Source organism: Melospiza georgiana, chromosome 21 (assembly GCF_028018845.1).
Source record: "Melospiza georgiana isolate bMelGeo1 chromosome 21, bMelGeo1.pri, whole genome shotgun sequence".
NCBI classification, from domain to species: domain Eukaryota; kingdom Metazoa; phylum Chordata; class Aves; order Passeriformes; family Passerellidae; genus Melospiza; species Melospiza georgiana.
In genome coordinates, this window is record NC_080450.1 from 6,861,550 (window position 1) to 6,883,186 (window position 21,637).

The 21,637-nt window shown below is 51.3% G+C and overlaps 1 protein-coding gene across 1 annotated transcript; it reads right to left on the reverse strand.

The window, feature by feature from the left end:
* Positions 1–541: 541 nt before the first annotated feature.
* Positions 542–5,596, reverse strand: LOC131092220 (ADP-ribosylhydrolase ARH1-like). Its single transcript, XM_058038841.1, has 7 exons — positions 5,571–5,596; positions 4,677–4,900; positions 3,716–3,814; positions 3,532–3,637; positions 2,665–2,744; positions 2,411–2,594; positions 542–1,552 (listed from the first exon to the last, which is right to left on the reverse strand). The coding sequence occupies exons 1-7, from the start codon at positions 5,579–5,581 to the stop codon at positions 1,177–1,179; spliced, it is 1,080 nt and encodes a 359-aa protein (XP_057894824.1). The 5' UTR covers positions 5,582–5,596; the 3' UTR covers positions 542–1,176.
* Between the last annotated feature and the right edge of the window lie 16,041 nt (positions 5,597–21,637).

Sequence of the window (21,637 nt, forward strand, 5' to 3'; positions counted from 1 at the left end):
TGCCCAATCTCATTGGCTGGCCGCGCCCCGCCCTGCCTCCTCATTGGCTGGTTGCACCGCTCCCTCCCGCTCATTGGCTGTTGGCGCTGCCCGTCATCGCAGTGCCGTTAGCCGCTCCGCCCTGCCTGCCAGCTTCCCGCTGCCATTGGTTGTCAGGCGAAGCCCGCCTCCTGCTCCCGCTGCGCCATTGGTTAATGGAGCTGTCGCTCATTTTGGGGCAGAGGTGGAGCCACGCCTGCTTGCTGTAGTCCGCCCCTTCTCATGCATCTGAGCGACGTGCCGGCCATTGATCATGGCCGCGGTCTGCTCTGACGGGAGATACGGAACGGAACGGGTCACTGAGTCTGCGGCAGGAGATGTGGGCTGGGTATGGGGCAGCACAGAACCCGAGGCAGTGCAGGAGGGCACTGACAAGTTGTGGAGCAACTGAACCTCGAACCTGATTTTATTAAGCAGTGAGAGACTGGGGGATGCCTCAGGAGGCCGCAGTACTCCACTAGAGGGCCCCAATGTTTAGATGGACCCCCCCCAATTGCAACGTTTCCCCCCGAAATGGATGGAAGGGGCAGCCCTAAGGCTCCAAATCCCCCCCAGAACGTTGCAGGCGGGCGCCCATAAAATATTGGGGAGGAGAGCACATATAGTATTCTTCAGCACACCCCAAAATTGCCCCTGGGACTTCCAGCTTTGTCTCTTGGCAAGGCAGAGGCTTCCTTCACTCACAAGAGTCCTTAGGAAAGTGATGTTGGCTTGCAGTTATGGTGGCAGGACGGAATCCGGCTCTGGTCAAGGGTGGGTGATTTAGCGCGGTTCTGCTGGGTTAAAGTCATAGTTTATGTGCTGGTTTGTTGTTCTGAGTGGGTTCATATAGTTCCCACAGCCTCTCATTTCAATTCAGTCCGGGTGCAAGTCCTCCTGGGAGCAGGGGAAGTGGTTCTCCACGAAAAGGGATACAAATCCGGGAAAGGAGTACAAATACCGAGTATAATGGAAAGGGATACAAACACAGGGTAAAATAGTAACACTTAATAGCGGACACTAAAGCAAGTCCTAGAACTCTAACATTCAACATTTAACAACAAACCAACACTTCCAATTAAGACCCTATCAACGTTATTACCACCAAGTAGCAATTACTGCTCTGAGAAAGCGCTCTCCTCTCCAGGGCTCCGTTTCTCACCGCCGTGCCCCCCAGGCCAGCGTGTGCAGCCTCCGGGCGGCCTCGCTGAGGCGCCCGCGGTACTCGAGGCGCCGGTGCAGCCCCGGGGGCACGGCCGCCATCCCCCGCAGCAGCCCCCAGCAGCCCGCCGCGATGGTGCCCGTGGAATCGCTGTCCCCGCCGTGCAGCACCGCCCTGGCGCACAGCTCCTGCCAGCTGTCCCCCGCTGCCAGCAGCGCCTCCAGCGCCACCATGGGCGCGTCGTGGCCGCTGCGGCCCGCCCAGCCGTCCAGCGCCCAGCGCAGGTACTCGGCGTCCCGCTCGGCTGGGGACGGCAGCGGTGGCACCCGCGGAGGGCCCCCGCCTGCCAGGAGCCCGCGGGACTCCAGGTACCTGCAGAGAACGGGGACATCCAGGTCACCGGGGACATTGCTTGTTGTCACAGACAATGGGGTAACCAGTGAGGCTCGGGGTCACTGGGCTGTGGCTCTCCAGCAGCCCCTGTGTAGTCATGGTATTTTGTGAAAAATCCTTTCTTTGGGATTTTTTCTCCTGAGAAGCCGAGAAACAGCTTTTCTCCTCAGATACAAAATGTAAACAATGATTATCTGCTGCTGTGGAATGCAACAGGTGGATCTTTGATTGGTCTTATGTGGTTGTTTGTAATTAATGGCCAGTCACAGTCCAGCTGTCCAGACTGTCTCGGTCAGTCATAAGCCTCTGTTATCTTCTTTTTCTATTCTTAGCTAGCCTTCTGATGAAATCCTTTCTTCTATTCTCTTAGTATAGTTTTAATAAAATATGTTTTATAAAATAATAAATCAAGCCTTCTGAGACATAGAGTCAACACTCTCATCTCTTCCCTCATCCTGAGACCCCTGCGAACACTGTCACACCCCTGTGACCCCAGATAACTGCAGGGACACTGGGGACAATCAGGAAACCTGTGGGGTAGCAAGGCACTGGATACCAGTACCACCAAGAACACTAAATGCCCCAGGAACCCCAGGGACACAGAGGTCACTGTCCCCAAGGATGGCACCTCTGGCAGTGACATGAGGGACACTGGGTGCACCAGGGACAGACTGGGCATCGGGGTCACCAGTGACACCGCTGGAATGCCCTGCCAGGACTGTCAGAGAGCCTGGCTGGCACCAGTGGCATTAATGGACTGAGTCACCTTTCCAGTATCCTCCCCAGCCCCTCCTTGTGCTCCCAGTGTCCCCCAGAACCCTCACAGTGCCCCCTCACCGGTGCCACGCGTCCCCAAAGAACGGCCAGGCAGCAGCATTGTCCTCCAGGGCCAGCCCGGTGCCCTGCACGTAGTCCCATGCCAGGGGCAGGACCCGCAGCAGCTCAGCCCCCCAGCGCTCTGGGGGCTCACCCCGAGCCCCCAGTGCCCCAAAGAGGGCCACAGCCAGTGCTCCAAGGTACCCTGTGGGGACAGGGGCTTCAGGGGGGTTCTGCTGTCCCCTCCTGCCCTCCCCTGCCAGGCTGGCACTCACCAGTGGGGTGGTGGTGGGTCATGCGCCCGCTCTCGATGCTCACCCGGATCAGAGTCGGCAGTTCTGAGGCATGTGGGTACCTGCACTGGCATCACACCAGTCCCCAAACTCCTGCTCCTGTATGTCCAGGAATGTCCCCATTCCCATTCCACCACCCTTGTCCCTGCTGTGCCCATTCTCCCAGCCCCATCCCTTCCACGTCCCACTCTTAGTTGCTCTGTGACCTGTGTCCCTCTTCCCTATTGCTGTCCCCATGTTCTCCGTCCCCAGCCTCCCAGCTCCAGCTCCACATGTCCCCAAGCCCTGGACCTTGTCCCCTCCAGCTCCACCCACCCCATATCCCCACTCCTCTCCCTCTGACATCCCCGTGTCCCTCTTACCCTACTCCCATCCCTTCCTGTCCCCTTCCCTCCAGCTCTGACACCCCCATTTCCCCAGCCCCAAACATCCTCATGTCCCCACTCCCCCAGCTCTGACACCCCCTTATCCCCATCCCATGTCCCTCCCCATGTCTGCCCTTCCACTCATTGCAGCACCCCACATCCCTGTCCACATCACCCCAGCTCTGACACCCCTTTATCCCCATCCTGTGTCCCTCCCTGTGTCTGCCCTTCCATTCATTCTGACACCCCCACATCCCTGTCCCCACCCTGTCCCTCTGACGTCCCCTTATCCCCATCCCATATCCCTCCCCGTGTCCCCGCGTGGCATTCCTGTATCCCCCCTTCCACTCATTCTGACACCCCCGCATCCCCATCACCCCAGTTCTGACACCCACATCCGTGTCCCCCAGTGCCCCCAGATGTCCCCCAGTGTCCCCAGGTGTCCCCAGTGTCCCCAGGTGTCCCTCAGTGTCCCCGTGCCCACCTGAGGCCGATGGCCAGGCTGCGCATGGCAGCCCCGCAGCCGGTGCCGCGGGGGTTGAAGGGGATGCGATAGCCCTGGGGCTCCCCCGGCCGCAGCTGGGAGGTGCCTGGGGAGGGGACACGGGGGTGTGAGGCTCCCTGAGCCCCCCTGCCTCTCCCTGGCTCCTCGGGCCCTCCCTGCTCACCTAGGATGCTGCTGGGTCCGGGCTTGCGTCCCTCCATGTCCCCCATGGCGGCCACGTAGCGCTGAGCCAGCTCCTGCAGGAGGGGTTCCCCCTCCAGGCCTGTGCAGGGTGGGCGTGAGGAACCCGGCCAGGTTACCCAGGCAGGCAGGGAGAGGCCCCATGAACCCCCCAAAAATTAAGGGGGGGAATAGCATCCTCATTGCACCACTCCCAGAAATGTGGGGAAGGGAACACTGCCCCACAGAGCCTCCAAAACTGGAGGGGAAGCAGGATGGGTTTAGTGGAGAAATGGGGAATATCCCTGAGCACTGCAGACTGAGTGAGAAAGGGGGACCCTGCTGGGTTCCCAAAGGAGACCCCTGTGAACACCGTCACACCCCTGTGACCCCAGATAGCTGCAGGGACACTGGGGACAATCAGGAAACCTGGGGGGTGTCAAGGCACTGGATACCTTCTTACTACCACCAAGAACACTAAATGCCCCAGGAACCCCAGGGACACAGAGGTCACTGTCCCCAAGAATGGCACGGCACCTCTGGCAGTGGGAGGGGGAAATGTCCCCATCTCCAGCACCCAGTATGGGATGAAGGGGCACATAAATGAGGAAAACCACAGACACACAGTCCCCATGCCACCCCCACCCAGAGGAAACAAGGATACACATCCCACCCAAGCCCCCTCAGAATCCCTAAAAGGTGGGGAAAGTGTGATAAAGATGCCCCAAAGCCCTCTCCAGAGCTGGACAATCCCATCAATCCTCCAATTGAGTCAGGGATGCCATGGGGACCTCCCTGACACATCCCAGGCTGTAAGGGGACACCCAGACACCAACCCAAGGAACACAAGAGGCACCCCCCACCCCTTAGGGGACAAACAAGGACACCCCCTCCCGTGCCAGCCTGGGGCACAAGGGGGACCCCACCCCCAGGGACCCCTCCCTTTGGGTCACGGCGTGCCCCACCTGTGGCCAGCCCCTCGGCGGTGGCGAGGTGCAGCACGGTGTCATCGCTGACGGGCCACTCGGGGGGCTCCAGGCTGATGGCTGCCAGCCCCCCCAGCTCAGCCAGCTCGCCGTGGATCTGGGGGCCCGAGGTGCAGTACTCCCAGCGGGCACCCCGATAGCCCAGGGCGTCCCCCACCCCGCTCAGCACCATGGCTGCCTCGTAGGCCTCCACAGAGGGCACCCTGGGGGAACAGAGCGCTCAGGGGGGGCTGGGGGAACCAACCCTGGGGTAACACAGGGCCCTGGGTGAACCCTGGGGGAACACAGGGCTCAGGGGGTGCTGGGGGAACCCTGGGGGAACACAGGGCTCAGGGGGGGCTGGGGGAACCCTGGGGGAACACAGGGCTTGGGGGGGCTCAGGGGAACCCTGAGGGAACACAGGGCTCAGGGTGAACCCTGGGGGAACACAGGGCTCAGGGAGTGCCAGGGGCTGCCAGGGTGTTCAGGGGAACCTGGGGGAAAAGAGGGTTCAAGGGGTGTTCAGGGGGTGCCAGGGTGAACCCTAGGGGAACAGAGGGCTCAGGGGGTGTTCAGGGGGAACCCTGGGGGAACAGAGGGCTCAGGGGGTGCCAGGATGTTCAAGGGGTGCCAGGGGTTTCAGGGGGAACCCTGGGGAAACAGAGGGTTCAGGGGGTTTCAGGCAGGGTGTTCAGAGGGAGCCCTCTCTGATCAGGGGGTTCAGGGTGAGCCCTCTCTGATCAGAAGGTTAAGGGGGTTCAGGGGTGAGCCCTCTCTGATCAGGGGGTTCAGGGGGTTCAGGGGGAGCCCTCTCTGATCAGGGGGTTCAGGGGGAGCCCTCTCTGATCCGGGGTGCCAGCAGCAGGGGCAGCCCAGGGATCCCGGTGCACTCACGGCTCCTCCATGGTGCAGCAGCTGGGAACGCCTGTCAGGGTCAGGGCACGGGGCCAGGGCTGGCCAGGGGCCCTTAAGGGGACCAGAACACCCCGGGGACGTGGGTACAGGGCTGGTATCCCCAAAACAAGAGGGAGAAAGCAGGGAGGGACTCCAGGGGCAGAGGGAAAGAGAGGTCCAGGGGCCTCAAATCTCTTTTTAGGGTCAAAGCTTTAAACTGTGGTAACAAAGCATCCTCTGAGGGCACAAAACCTAACTTCAGGGTACAAAGTGTTTTCAAAGTTTAATTTTTAGAACCCCAAGCCCTCTTTTTAAGATCAAAACCTTCTTTTGGAGGGTCCAAAGTCCTCTTTTACGACTCAAAGGTTCCACTGGACTGCCTGAAGCCCTCTAGTCAGCACCAAAGCTTCACTTCTTGGGGCAAGAGAGGTTCACCTCCATTGCAGGGCCCACAACGTCATTTGTAGCATCTCACCTATTAATGTTTTTCATCCCTAAAACCTCCATTTTGGGGCAAGAATCCTAATTTTTGGGCTCCCAACCTCTCTTATATCAGCTGTTGCTTTTTTTACGGCACAGAGTTTCATGTTTTGGATCCAAACCCTCATTTATTGGACAGAAATCCTGCCTAGGCTACAAACCTACATTGGGATGGTTCTAAACCCCATGTTTCCTTCTGAAGCTCTTAGTTCTGGCTTCCTAATCAGGCTCCTTTTAGGCTACAAAGTCTCATTTTGAGCATCCAAAGAATGTTTCAGCTCACAACTTCTCTTTTTGTGAGTTCCAAGCAGGGTTTTTCCTCTCCAAAGCCTTCTTTTCAGGCAATTTGGCTTTTTTCCCAGTTAAAAAAAACCCAACCAACCAAACAAAAAAACCCAACAACCAAATCTGTGATGGTGTTCACAGGGGTCTGAGGATGAGGGAAGAGATGAGGATCGGACTCCATGTTTCAAAAGACTGATTTATTATTTTATGATATATATTATATTTAAACTATACTAAAAGAATAGAAGAAAGGATTTCATCAGAAGGCCAGCTAAGACTAGAATAAGAAGGAATGATAACAAAAGCTTCTGTCTCGGAAGCTTTCCTTTCAAGCCTTCTGATGAAATACTTTCTCCTGTTCTTTTAGTATGGTTTTAATATATCATTTTCTTTTAATATAATATATATAATAAAATAATAAATCAGCTTTCTGAAACATGGGGTCAAGATCCTCATCTCTTCCCTTTCTGACCACATCAGGGCAGTCTGCTGGTGCTCTTTGTGCAAGCTGCTCCCTGCCAGAGACACTTTTGGTACTTCCTGCATTCCTCTTCTTCCTCTCTGGCATTGCACAAGTCCCATCATCTGCTCCTCCCTCCTCCAGGCTGGCAATCTGCCCTCGTCACTGCTGTGGTGGCACGAGTCCCCTGAGCCAAGCATCGCCCCGGTGTCCTCTGCCAGCTTGCTGCGTGTCCTCTCTGCCCCAGCATCCAGTTAGGAAAGACACTGAGCAGGACCAGCCCCTGACCCTTGGGAGATGCTGTTTGTTCCTGGCTCCATCCCTGTCGTGGCGTCACTGAGCAGCCCCCTCAGGGCCTGGCCCTCAGCCCTTTTCAGCCACCACTGCCACGTCCAGCCCACGGCCCTTCCAGTGACTTAAACTCCATATTTAAAATTGCTAGATGGGCACATGCAAGCACACAGCTCCCACAGTCCCATCACACAACCATCACGCTGTGGGTATTTCCAGCAGCTGCCTCAAAACCTGAGAAGGAAACACTGTGTAAATTATTCACACAATGTCACAGCCCACCAGTCAGAGGCATGATGTTCACTGGAAATTGTCATCAGGCTCAACAAAGGCACTGGGTGATGTGTCAGGGAATTCTTTATGTTTTATTCTTGCCATAACTCTGGCAACCAGCCAAATATTTAGGCCCAAAAGATGTTGGCTAAAAACCCTTGAATTCTACATTAGGCTTTCACGAGTGGTGGCTGACAAGCCCTTAATTTTGTATAGCATTACTTTTCAATAATTTCTCAGCTCCCACCACAAGCTCCTCAAAAGGACTGGCTAACAAGCCACAAAACACTTCCACAAGCTCCCACAACAAATTTTAGTGTGGAGCATGGGGCAGAATCATTGCCATGCTTTGCCCAGACAAAGCAAAGGAGGAGATAATAAACACAGAAAAGGGAGAGAGAGAACAAAGCTCATCACCAGTCCATAGATCCCATGTTGGTTCTGCTGTGGATAGTCTGGAGCAGGGATTGCAAGACAAAAAAAGCCAGAAAGAGGAAAAAGAGCCAGGGGATCCAATTGTCTTCCCTTTATGGTGAACTTGGTGCCTACCTCTGACACAGCCTAAATTGTTTGTGCTGTTCTCTTCCTGAATGCACAGCCAGCTCTTCTGGCCCTCTTGAGGAAATTGCCTCAATCTTCTCCAATGACCTTTCCTACTGCAATAACCAGAATGTTTGAGACAAAGCATGCTTAGATCTGGTCCTCCACAGCCCAACAAGGGGTTTTAATTCTGCCTTTGGCTCTTCTGCCTGTTGGTTCCAAACAGGTGGGGCTTTGTTCACTTCAGATGCTGTGCTGCTGCAGCATCCAGGCTGTGCTTGTCTCACATGCACCTCTGGGATGCTCAGCCCTCCACACTGACAGGTAAGAGTTTGTGATCTCCACAAGCTGGCTCCAGAGGCTGTACTCCTGCCACGAGCACCTGCCCAGCTCCCTCTCTACAGGCAAGGCTTGCACCCAAGCAAGGCTTGGTGCAAGCACCTCCTGGCAGATCCTGTCAGAGAGCCCTGGAGCTGTGGCACTCCTGGCAGCAAGGTCCAGGCCTAAAGGACTGCTTCTCTTCCTCCTCCTCCCGGTTAAATTGCCACAGCTGGTGCTGCTCACGATCCAGCTGCAGAGATCACTGCCCCACTGTGGGGATCTGCTCCTGGCTCTCTCCCTGGCATGGCTCCTCTGACTGTGCATCACTTTAATCCTGCCAGGCACAGCCTGGGCTGCTGCAGAACCTCCCTGACCCACCGTGGAATGGGCACTGGGTGGTGCTGGTGAGGAAGGCGTTGTTTCTCTCATTTTCACATCCGAGCACCTGGAGGAGAAAAAGGGTTATCTCTGCTCCAGGCATCCCTTGTAGGTTCCTCTGGGATTCAGGCATTTTCTTGGAGCCACAGAGAGAAGATTTCACCAAGGTCACCAGCGGTGAGTTTAATTAAAGTCTTCCCACCATGTCTGCCACTGTCAGAGCAAGTCCTCATCTTTTTACCCGCTATGGCCTCCACTTCACAGAATCCTCGAATTTGGATGAAAGAAATCTCATTCCAACCCCCCTGCCATGGGCAGGCACACTTTACACCATCCCAGGCTGCTCCAAGCCCTGTCCAGCCTGGCCTGGGACACTTCCAGGGATCCAGCGGCAGCCACAGCTGCTCTGGGCACCCTGTGCCAGGCCCTCACCAGCCTCACAGGGAAGAATTTCTGTCTAATATCTAAATATTCCCTCTTTCACTTTAAAATATTTTCCCCTTGCCCCATCACTACACACCCTGCCAAGGAATCTCTCCCATCCTTCCTAGGGAATCCCTTTAAGTCCTCTTCTCTCATCTTCAAAGAGCAGACAAGAGGCACTTTGCACAGGGCAGCACCCTAAATCCCAGCAGGGAAAGGAGAACTGGAGTGGGATAGCAGAGAAATGACAGCATTGAAGGGTGCAGGAAGGAATTGTCCCCTGTGGCAGAAACACTCAGGAGGATGAGGAGACAAGGAGCTAATCCAAAATAAGGAAAGGTTTTCTGACCACAGGATTCTGGTTCTTACCTGGCATAAAACAGCAAGTAGGCTTGCTGCCCTAGAACTGTGTGGATGTCACAATTATCCACAGACTCATCATCCATCTTGTACCACAGCCCATTGCTGGCCTGCAAGGAAAGGCACCCAGCTCTCAGGGTGTGTCTGTGTCAGAAATGACACAGATAAAAGGACATACAGATAACAGTGGCATACTGCATGCTTTTTCAGAAGGCTAATAACAATTTTATCAGGAACCCATTCCTTTTTATACTCTAGTTCACTACAGGGGGACCTGATTGGTGCTTTAATCAAAACATCTCACTATTGGCTAATTAAGAAACCACCCTTTTGGTAAACAACCTTATGAGGAAAACAGAACAAACAACTTTATTACAAACAGCACCTGTGGATTGTTTCCATTTAATTATCATTATTTATCTCCAGCTCCCTAAAGCCTCCCAGACCAGCTCATGGGAAAGCTTATCTAGCTTTTTCTCTCTGACCAGACTGTCATATCGACACCTCCACAGCACCAAAGACAGAAAACTGCCAACCCAGGAGCACACAAATCCAAATCCAGCCCCGAAGGAGACCTTCTCCCCCCAAACCTTGGCTGCCAGTAACTCCGCTGGGGAAGTTTGTCTTTCCCAACACACGTTTGTCGCTGTCAGGAGGGAAGTGGCCCCTTACCTTTGCATAGCACAAGAAGTGTCCTTCAAGGCAGGTGTCCCCACTGTGAACCACGATGGCATAAAGGGAGCAGAGGAGGGGCTCTCCAGCTGTGTCTGACATGTATGGCCGAAGGTCCAGGTACTCAGGATACTCCACGAACTGCAGAGAGACCAAGAGGGCTCAGACATGATCCTCAGCTACCACAGTAAATATCCTTCAGCATGTAATGGCAGCGAACTGCTCTGACTGAGTGCTTTGGCTGAGAACAGAGTCCAGCCTCGTCTTTTCATGGGAATTCTCCTCTCCCCACAAGGGAGCACAAAAATCACAAAGTGAACATCTTGTGGCAGAGCTTTGGGGAATCTTCTTCTTTGTAAAGAGAAAGTTGCCCTCCAGTTGCATGCACACCTTGCTGATCTTTGTGCCAGTCCACTGGTCAGCCCTTTCCAGGCACAGCGTGAGCACTCGGGGTGCACGATGGACCGTGACCTTCTTGGAGGCAGCAGCTTTCTTCTTACACCTTGAAACCAAGCACAAACCCAGCTGATCCTCTCTAATATCATCCCAATCATTCAGAAGCTATGAACCAGCATTAGCCTTTTAAGCTAAAGAAAGAGGGACTCCCCCCTCCTTAATGATACGCCTCAACTAAACCCCAACCTCTGATTTTTTATCATGCTCACTTCATGACTCACTTTCTCTTTAATCATCCAACCCAAACTCCTCTCATTCATATCAATAAATCCCCCCTCTAACAAACCACCCATCATTCTAAGCACTACCCCCTGAACCTGACCATGAACTTAAGCTTCTTTGACCAATTTTCAAGCCCATCCTTCTTAGGAATCCCACTAATCCTCATCTCAGTAACACTCCCAGCCCTCCTATTACCATCCCTGGATAACCAATTAATTACTAACCGACTCTCAACCCTCCAACTATGGTTTATTAACCTAGTTACAAAACAACTAATGCACCAGACATGCACCCCATCTTCCCCCCAAGAAGGCCAGGCAGCCTTTCCCCTGTCTCACACATCCTTATGCTATTTTAAGGTTATTCAGAGGCACATTAAAAGAGTCTTGTTATTGTGCATTAAACGTCCTTGAGAAGATGAGTTCAGTGCCATGCAGCCCCTCATGCAGGATCTGGTGTTTTTGTGTTGTGTGGAATCATCTTACTTGCTACACCTGAAGCACTCAGTCTGGTCCAGCTGCTTGGGTGTCACACAGTCCTCCAGAACTGTGGTGAGGGACGAGGCTGCCTGGAGGAGGGAGAGAGGAGCTGCAGGAAATTCTCTCACCCAAACACTTCCCAGGACAAGAAAACCCAGGCAGCTGATGCTGAGGAGAGCCAGCACTACCCCAGGAGGAGGGAGTGATGCTGAACATTTCCCTCATGTCCCAGGGGCTCCCAGAGTCATCAAGGGCTACCAAAGGCATGCAGGGGTGTGACGGTGCTCACAGGGGTCTGAGGATGAGGGAACAGACGAGGATCTGACTCCATGTTTCAGAAGGCTGATTTATTATTTTATGATATATATTATATTAAAACTATACTAAAAGAATAGAAGAAAGGATTTCATCAGAAGGCTGGCTAAGAATAGAAAAAGAAAGAGTGAATAACAAAAACTTCTGTCTCAGAGAGTCCAAGCCAGCTGACTGTGATTGGTCATTAATTACAAATAACCCCATGAGACCAATCCCAGATGCACCTGTTGCATTCCACAGCAGCAGATAATCACTGTTTACATTTTGTTCCTGAGGCTTCTCAGCTTCTCAGGAGGAAAAATCCCAAGGGAAGGATTTTCCATAAAAGATGTCTGTGACACAGGGCCGTCAGCAGTGAAAACTGATCCTACCTACGAGCCTGGGAGCCAGGTGGGTGTTGAGGGAGGGCAAAGGAAGGAGTAGCAGAATATGCCAAGGCTGCAGAGGGGTTAATGATTGCTATTCCAGCCCAAAGCAACACCGTGGGGAGAGCAGTGCCATGGCCTCTGCAGGACAATGAGGACTCTGTGCTTCCCCCTTCCCACTCACCACCAAGCTCCCTTGTGCTCACAGTATAGGTTTTTAAGACAAATGCTTTGGTTCTGGAAAGCTACAGGGGCCTTGGGAATGTCTTGAAGCTCAGTTGCAAACCTCTTACTTTGATATCCAAAGAGACATCCAGGAAGGCCTTGTAGGAATCAACAACTGCTTGGCAGCTCAAGCACGTGACTGGAAGGAAAGTCAAATTAAATGACTGTGCTTGTGGGGTTTCCTACACCAGCCATCACAGCACCAGCTGCTTCTCAAAGGTGGACAGAAGGGCACAGACAAGCCAAATAAAGCAGCAGTTGTGGAAACCTACCTCTAGATTTCATGAAGCCCCCAAATATTTGGTGGACGATGGTAGTTTCTTCTGAAGAGACGTCCAAGCTGGAAATAAATGGCAGGGCAGAGAGTCACCTCCTCGGAGGGTTTAGCACTGAAAGGTCTGGACATCAGTTTTCCTTGATGGGAGCACATCAAGGAGTCCAGTGGGGCTGGGAAAATTAAAACTTGCAATTTGCTGGTGCTTACTGGCAGCTCAGACAGGCTCTGTGCATGGCATCGAGCGTGCAGCGCAAGAACTCGTAGGCGTTCTCCTGCCGGCCATACTCAAACTCCTCCCCTATGACTGAGAAAGAATTTAGTAGCTCTCCCCTAGAAGGAGGGAAGATAAAGAAGAAAACCTCTGGGAGTGCCTGAAACAACTTACATTTGAGGTCCCTGAGGACAGCGCCAGGCAGGATGGCGGTGGCTGAGGAGGACAGGACCTTCCTGACGTGTGATTCCATGGTGCACATCATGCAGAAGCCTTGCTGCTGGCCTGAGCAGGGGAGGGAGCAGGGATAGGAGCTTCCTAATGGAGATCTTGAAGTTCTAAGAACAGTCTCCACTTCTTTACTCCCCAACTGCCAGTGTCCCAACAAGCCCAGGACATTTGAGTCTACAGAAAAAATTCCTCAGAGGGAAATGTTTCTGTGCAGAAATGTTCTGTGCAATAAGCCAAGAGAGTTCAGCTTGCAGGGGTAGAGACTTGGGGCTAGAAAGAGGTGCACCTTGACAGGACAAGCATCTTTTAGCTGGTGCTCAAAGGACATGAGCTCATGGGGCCGACAAAGAAGGGATGCTGTTCTCCTTAACCTGATTCCAGGTTCTGGGACTCCTTGGGACGTGCCCAAGAGATTTACAAGGAGATGTTCCTAAAAGCACTCACAGAAATGTTTCTGTGCAGAAATGTTCCCTGCAATAAGCCAAGAGAGTTCAATTTGTAGAAACTTGGGGCTAGAAAGAGGTGTTTTGCTGAAGGTGAGTGCACCTTGATGTGACAAGCATCTTTTAGCTGGTGCTCAAAGGACATGAGCTCATGTGGCTGACAAAAAAGGGATGCTGTTCTCCTAAACCTGATTCCAGGTTCTGGGACTCCTTGGGATGTGCCCAAGAGATTTACATGGAGATGTTCCTAAAAGCACTCACAGGACTGGCTGTGCTGGTAGGAGAGCAGGTAGTTGGCCAGAGGGGGTGTGTAAGTCAGGCACTGCAGGATGACATTGATGTAGCACGTGTTCCCCAGGTTGAACAGTCCTGCTCCAGGTCTCTGTCTTTGCTGCCAGTCCATGGAAATCTTCTCTGGGGGAAAAATCCTTTGTGGCAGAGCCATTCCTTCAGTAATGTCTGCAGGGAAACCATGTTTGAAAAGAGGTGAGACAATTTTTAAGTTGTTCCTTAGAACCATATTCAAATGTTGAGTTGTCTGCAGGAGCACCAAGGACACCAACTCAAACATCAGGGAAATCCTAAAACCCTGCTGACATCTACTGGCAGGGAAGCAGTTTTGGAAAACTCTCTGTTCCCCTGTGTACTCTGCCAAAAACCCATCAAACCCACTCTGATTTCTGGGCCTTCCTTTCCCTTTGGAATCTTGAATTTCCAGGACTCACAGGAGCTGTTCCACTTTGCAGTCATCACTCCTCTCAGGAACAGAGGGGAAACCTTTGGGTGACAAAGCTCCAGAAAGATCTCCTCCAAAAAGATCAGCTCAGCAGCAATCCCATCACTTGAAGGGAAAGGGAATAATTGTAGCTCAACAAACTTATTTAGAAACCCCAAACATGACCCACAAAGCACCTTCAGCTATCAGAAAAAGTTTTGGTGGTGCTTGTGGCTGTTGTCAAGGATGAAGATTGCTTGGAAAAAGGCAGGCCCACAGTGGAAGGAGCCTAGATATCCTGAAGGCCAGCTCAGCCCAGCCAGCTTTCAGTGGCTCTCTCCTCAGGATGCCAAACTCTGGGCAGGTGAGATCACAATTGCTGGGCCAGGGCCATATCTCTGCCTCTTTGTGACATGAGGCCACATGGGGCCATGTCCCTTTGAGGCCACAGAACGCCCTGGTTTCACAGCCCAGGCACTTCCCACAGCTGGGAGTCCCTGGAGCAGGTGCTGTGGGCAAAGGGCTGTTTGTCTGTCAGCAGAGCTCTGTCGGAACTCAGTGCATCCCTCTGGGTGGAGTTACTGAGGACCCCATCAGGGGGCTCGGAGACCCTGGCACACAGCCCAGAGCACCTGGGGATTTGATTTTGACCCCTGGAGCAAGTTGCCAACTTTGTATGAGGACCTGAAATTCACACAGGTTTAAATAGTGTAATAACAAAATGATCACAGGGTGAAAATGTAGATTTTGGGATTTTTGGTATGGGGGTTATGGGGACAAGATGGAGGAATCTGGGTGTGTCCAGCCTTTCTTCTTCTTCTTCCTCTTCTTCCTCTTCTTCTTCTTCTTCTTCTTTTTCTTTTCTCCATTTTCTGCAGTGATGTTGGCACTTTGGGATTGGTTTAGAGTAGAAGGGCACTGTCTAACACAGGTGATAGGCATTGGGAATTAAGTGTAAATATGTTATATGTAGTTTGTAGTATAAAAGGACAACACAGAGTGCCTGTGGCTGCCCTGCTGAGCAGATCTCGGCTGGGCAGAAAGAAAATTTTATAGATAAGAATGAATAAACAACCTCAAGACTGAAAAGTGAAGAGTCCAGACTCGTTCTTCAGCCAGAAGCAGAGACATCCTGCACATCTTGGGGCTGCAATTAACAACCAGAACCTGAGAAGCTCCTGCCTCTTCCAGGAGCTCCAGCAAGAGAGGATTCAGTTTGCTGAGAGCTGTAAATGAGCCTGGTCATGGTTCAGGCGGGCACACTTGGAGTGCTGGGGGTTTCTGTTCCTCCCTTCCCAGCTTCTTCCAGGTTTTTAACCCCCTAAAAATCCCTTTTGGGAGGAAAAGCCTTCAGTTGAGGCAGTGAAACATCCTTTGAGGGCACAAACCAACCTTCAAGGCTGTCACTACAGGACATGAAACAACATGATGTGCACACACCGCTGCTCTCAAGGTGAAAAAAGAGAAATTTATTTTCTGATTCCAACATTTATAGCTTTCCAAGAGTGACAGTGGATTGGAGGGTGACAGTGCCACCTCTCCAATGACACTGGACAAACCAACAGTCCATCAAATTTCTTCTCCTCCATAAAAGAATGCCAAACAATGAGTTATTTACAGAAAGTGTGTGAGAAAGTTTGTTACAAGAATTTCAACATCAGAAGGCTTAGAAAATCTTAAAAAATCAAGGTGACACAAGGCCCTCACTTTCATTTCCAAAAGCCCATTTTTAGCTCTCACAAACCCAGTTTGAAGAATTTTAGAGGGTCCAAACCCTCTTTTACAGCTCAAAGCTTCCACTAGGATGCCTAAAGCCCATTAGTCAGCATCAAAGCTGACTAGACATTGACATTGTTTCTTAAATCCAGAGAGGAACTAGCAGCTGCACCTCAAGTTTGCAGAGAGGCTCTGTGAGAGTGAAAAAATTTCTTAGCACAAAATAATTCCTGTTGCCCTTTGGGTGTGATGTAAATAAGAGTTTGTACTTAGAAGGGGAAGATCAGTGTAAACTTTCAGTCCTGACACTGCTGATTTGAAAGCAGGAAAGTTTGCAGCTTGGCTCTGTGCTACCCCCAAAAATGGGGGAATTCTGAGCTGAGCTCTGAGTGTTTCCTTATTTTGCAAGTTGGTTTTCTGGGCTTTTTGAAGAAAAGTGAATTCCAGCACTGCCTCTTCCCTCTAGAACATTTAGTGTGGGACCAACTGTTGAATGTTCTTAGTTTTGTCTCTGTGAGACTGAAAATGCCTGAAGGTGCACAGAACTGTGCTGGGACAGAGAAAAACTTGGGTTTTTCCTGGTGAGAGGAATAGCAGATTTGTCTTTACAAACAATCTATGGGCCTGCTGGTAGATAAAACTAGCTCTGGAAGATAAAAGAAACAATGGGAAGGATTCCACTGATGGATGAATGAAAAAAGATATTTGCTTTTACAAATAAACTTTAGGTTTGCTGATAAATGAAATTAGACATTGAAAGATGAGAGAAATAATGGGGAAGAAAAACTCTTAAATTCCATAAGAATTAAAAATTAAAAAGGAGGAACGTTAGAGGGGAATCTTTGGGATCAGGTGCTTTGGGAAGTCTGAACCTCTAAAGTACCTCAGCCAATAGGGAAAGAGAGAGGGAAATGCAGCTGGGAAATTGGGATAAAAAGGAGGCTGCATCCTCCAAAAATTTGAGAGATCCCAGGGGAATGCCCCACGGCCTCTCCCTTTATTGGAATAAAGCCAGAACGGAGTCCTCTGTCTTCTTTTTAGACATATAAACCTCTGGTGTTTGTAGATTAATTTTCCTGACTCTGGGCACGGTCAGAGCTCATCACAACAACCACACGATAGCGCTGCCGGCTCGCAAAAGGAGGAAAAGCACCGAGATCAGCTGGGAAACACCCGCAGGGCAGAGCCAAGCTGGAAGCGTCCCTGCTCTCAAATAACCTTTGTCAGGACAGCGAGTGTTCCCTGCCCTTCCCCTTCCAAGTACAGACTCTCATTTACAGCACACCCAAAGGGTGGGACACAGCGTGAATCAATTCCTGGCCTCTAAGAAGTCTTTTCACTCTACAAACTTGAAAACATCCGGTGAAAACAGAGCTGACAAAAGTGCTGAGAGAGCTCCTGCTGCCTCCAGCTTCAGCTGCGCCCATCAAACCACCCTGGTGTGCTCGCTTTCCTTCTCAGCACTGGGTCCTGCCATAATCCCTCAGTTTCACAGGGTCGGGATGCAAACAGAACACACCAGGCTCTGCTCACACACCGAAGGTACCAGGACTAAAATCTCAGCAGCCTGGAGTTTGCATTCCCACCATAACACTTCAACAGGTCTGGCCCACAGAGCTCCCTGCTAGGAAAAGCAATTAAATTCACCAAGGACCACCCAATGCGTGCATCAAAACTGGTTTCTTTGCTGAAGAGAGGAGCTATAGGAAGAAATGGGATTGTCTCCTCCAAAATAGAAAGCATCAAGGGGTTGATCCCATAAAAATGGTGTTACTGAGCTTCACCTGCCCTGGTAGGGCAGGCAGGGACAGGGAGGCAAGGAGAGGCCAGGGGAGAAAGGGCCGGGCAAAGCAAGGCAGGGAATGGGTACACAAGGGATGGGCAGGCAAGGCAAGGACACAGAGGGTTCAGAAAGGCAATGCAGGGACACAGATGGGTCAGAAAGGCAAGGCAAGGTCACAGAGCAGTCAAAAGGGCAAGGCAAGGACACAGAGGGGTTAGAAGGGCAAGGCAAGGACAAAAGAAGGGTCAGAAAATCAAGACAAGGACACAGAGGGTTAGAAAGGCAAGGCAAGGACACAGAGGGGTCAGAAAGGCAAGGCAAGGACACAGAGGGTTCAGAAAGGCAAGGCAAGGATACAGAGAGGTTAGAAAGGCGAGGCAAGGACACAGAAGGGTCAGAAAGGCAAGGTAGGGACACAGAGGGGTCAGAAAGGCAAGGCAGGGACACAGAGGGGTCAGAAAATCAAGACAAGGACACAGAGGGGTCAGAAAGGCGAGGCAAGGACACAGAGGGGTCAGAAAGGCAAGGCAAGGCAAAGAAGAAGAAGGCAAGGCTTTGAAAGGCAAGGCAGGAAAGGAGCAGGCAGCTGAAGGTTTGAAAGGCAGCAGAAAGGAAGGGAGTGGGTAGACAGGGCAGGGAAGACCAGGGGGGCTTTGCAAGGCAAGGAAATGAAAGATAGGAAAGGACTGAGAGTCAGGAGGAGCAGGCAGGGCAAGGCAAGGTGAGGGAGGGAAGAGCAGGCAGGTAAAGGGGAGGGGTGGGTGGAAAAGCACCCAGACAAAGCCAGATGTGTGGGCAAGGCAAGACAAAGCAGGGGGTGGGAAGGAGTGGCAAGGAAAAGCAAGGTTTGGTAGGAATGGCGAGGAAAGGCAAGGCAATGGATTGACTGCAAGCGCAGAGGTTTTAGGAAAAGCAGGCCAGAGAAAGGCAAGCCCAGGGATGGGCAGGCAAGGCAAATCAAAGGCAAGGACGGGGAAGAAAGAGATAGGAAAGACATGGTCTCTGAAAAATGAAATTTATTTTTTTTTCACAAGAAAGAAATCCTGTAACCCCAGTGTTGCAGGTGCAGATGGGAGCAATCCTTGCATGTACTGAATTTTGGAGCTGGAATCCCAATTTCAGCCAAGAGCTTCTGGATGAGAGTGGCAATTCTGGAAAGAAATCTCATGGCCCTGGAGTTCCAGGTGTAGATGAGAAACATCTCAGGGAAGGTCAAGGCCAGCTAAACCCATCTATTTTTTTCTGGGAGCAGTCCTTGGAGGTACTAAATTTTGGAGATGCAATAAAAATTTTGGTTTCCTGGATGAGAATGAGATTTTCTCTCCATGGGAAGGAAATAGCACAGCCCTAGGGTTTCATGTGCAAAGGAGAAACCCATGGGAGGTTAGGGTTAGAGGGTTAGGGTTGCATTTATGAAAGGATTAGGGTCATGATTAGGGGTAAATGAGGGTTAGGATTAGATTTAGGGAAGGGTTAGGGTTTGGGATAGGGTTAAGGGTGGGTTTGGGTTTCAGATTGTTTATGTGGTGGTTTGGTTTAGGGTTGTTTAAGGATAATTTTTAGGGTTATGTAAGGCTTGGGTCTATGGTTAATGTTGGGATTAATGCTATTTTACATTCCAAATTAGGGTTAGGGGTAATTTTAGGATTTGGGATTGGTTTAGGTCTGGGTTTAGCATTAGGCTCTTGTAATGAATCAGGATAGGGTTAGTGTTGGTGTTAGTTCAGGGTGATTTTTTGGTTATGGTTAGATTTATGCTTTTGCAAGGTTTAAGGTTTGGGTCTTTTTTTTTTTTTTTAGGACATGGGTTATGATTATGTTTTGGGTTATGGTTCATTTTGGGGTTATTGAAGGTTTTGGGCTAGGATTATGTGCGGTTTATGGGTGTGATTAGCTTTAGGCTAAGTTTAGGCTGAGGCTTCAGGTTACCATGAGTGCTGTTATTATGTTTAGAGTGAGATTAATATTTAGGGTAAAGTTTACTGTCAGGTCTGGTGTTGGGCTCAGTTTTATGCTCTCAGTTCTGGAGAGTTGAGGTATTATAGCTGGAAAACAAAAAGTAAACTCAAAATTGTAAAAATCACCTTGGGTGGGAAGAATAGGAAGAGCTGGGTAGGTGAGCCAGCTCATTAATTAAGTGGTTAATTAACTCATTAGCTTCAGGGGAGTCTGGGGCTGCCAATTGCAATGTGTACACAGAAATAAAAGGCCACTTGGAACAAATGCCCGTGGCACACTGGGTCTGGGGCTGTGCTGGTGGCACACAGCAGCAGCTGCTCATTGGGGTCTCAGCTGAAACCCTGCCCGGGGACAAATCTGCAGGGGTGACATCCCCACAGGACCTGCCCATGGCTTCCAACAGCCTCTTCCACCCTTGGGGCAGCACTTGAGTCCCAGCTCCCAAATTTGGGTGAAAATAGGGGGCAGAGAATCAGTCACCCTGTGCTGGCCAGGGCTTCTCCTCGCTGCAGGGCTGATCCTCACCAGCCTCTGCTGCTCCTTTGGCTTTTCACCCACGGCTTAAAGCATTTTTTGATAACGTGGGGCTGATGGAGCTCAGCATCCCATCAGCAAGCGCTGAATGGCAGCAGAACATTCTGGGGCAGGGATGGAGGAGGGCTCAGGCTGCAGCACCAAGAGCAGGAGCTGTGCAGCCCCCTTGCCTTCCCCTCAGCAAATATTTATGCTTGAAGCTTCCTCTCTGAAAGGCCTAATTGGAGTCTAGGTGAGCTGGCACACTCGAACAGAGCCTAATAGAGACATTGCAGTGCTATTAGCACAGATGGTTGTCATATGTATGCAAATGAGGAGCAAATTGAATTTGGTGTCCCCTCTCACCAGCTGTCCCATCAGCACTGGCTCCTGCAGCAGCGCGAGGCGCTGCCGCTGCTCCGCTAATCTGTCATCGCAGATTAATTACAACCAACACATTAATCTTCATTTGTTCCCCCACACAAAGGAGCTACCCCGTGCTTTCAAGTGCACTCTGATGGGACGGGGTGCCCCAACCTGGGAAAAGAAGAAAGAAAGGGAAGGAGGGCCGGGCAGCTTCATTAGTGCCAGCCCCGGGGGCTGGGGCTGCTGCGGCCCGAGCGGGGCTTTGGGGCTCCTTCTGGCAGAGCAGAGCCCACAGGGGCACGGGGAGCCCCAGCCACCTGTCTGCAGCTCCGGGGACCCACACTCTGCTCCCCACTTCGCCAGGGCACGCTGCTCTGCTCGGCTTTGTCCTCAAGTGACAGTGCCTCGGCTTTCCGGGGTTGAAATGGCTCACAGAGTATTAAAAAGTCTCTTTTCCCCAGCCCCGTGACCAAAAAAAAGTTGAAATTCATCAGTTCTGCTTTTCAAGGTTGTTTATTTTCTTTATTTATTCCATTCTTTCTCTGACCTGCTGAGATCTGTCCAGCAGGTCGGGTTGTGGCACAGTCCCTGCCCTTGGGGTGGTGTTGGCTTTTCATACTAAGATATATTTACATCTACTGCTTTTTATACTAAGATATAATTAGAACTACTGCTTTTTATACCAAGAAATAATTTTAACTACCTTTACTTGATTTACAATAATTTTCCAATACCTATCACCTATGTTAGACAGTCTGTCTCTGCTCTAAACCAATCCAGAAGTGTCACCATCACAGCAGAAGATGGAGGACAAGAAGAAGGACAGGACATGCCCAGATTCCTCCATCTTCCTTCTTGAACCCCCATTCTAAATCCCCAAAATTCTACTTTTTCACCCTGTGTTAAATTCACTATCATTCTACTCAAACCCTTGTGGCTTGTAACTCTTCACACAAAGTTGGGGATTGTTTCCATGCGCTAAAATCAAAGGCACAGGTGTTTGTGACCCCGTGCCAAGGTCTCTGAGCCCCCTGCCAGGGTCTGGAGCCCTCCAGGGCAGCCAGAGCAATGTCCTGGGTTCTTACATCAGTGTCCCTCCTTTCTTGAGCTGGCAGTTCCCAGGGAGTGCTTGGTGTCAGCACAGAGCTTTGCTGCTCCCCAGTTTAAGGGCTGTGCTGGGCCAAGGGGGCCCCTCAGGATGCTGCAACCCTTCAGCAGTGGCACTTTTACTGCTGCCCTGGGTGGGAAAAGAGTGACTTGCTTCAGTCTCACCACTAATTTTGACATTTTGATGAAAAGCAAAATAAT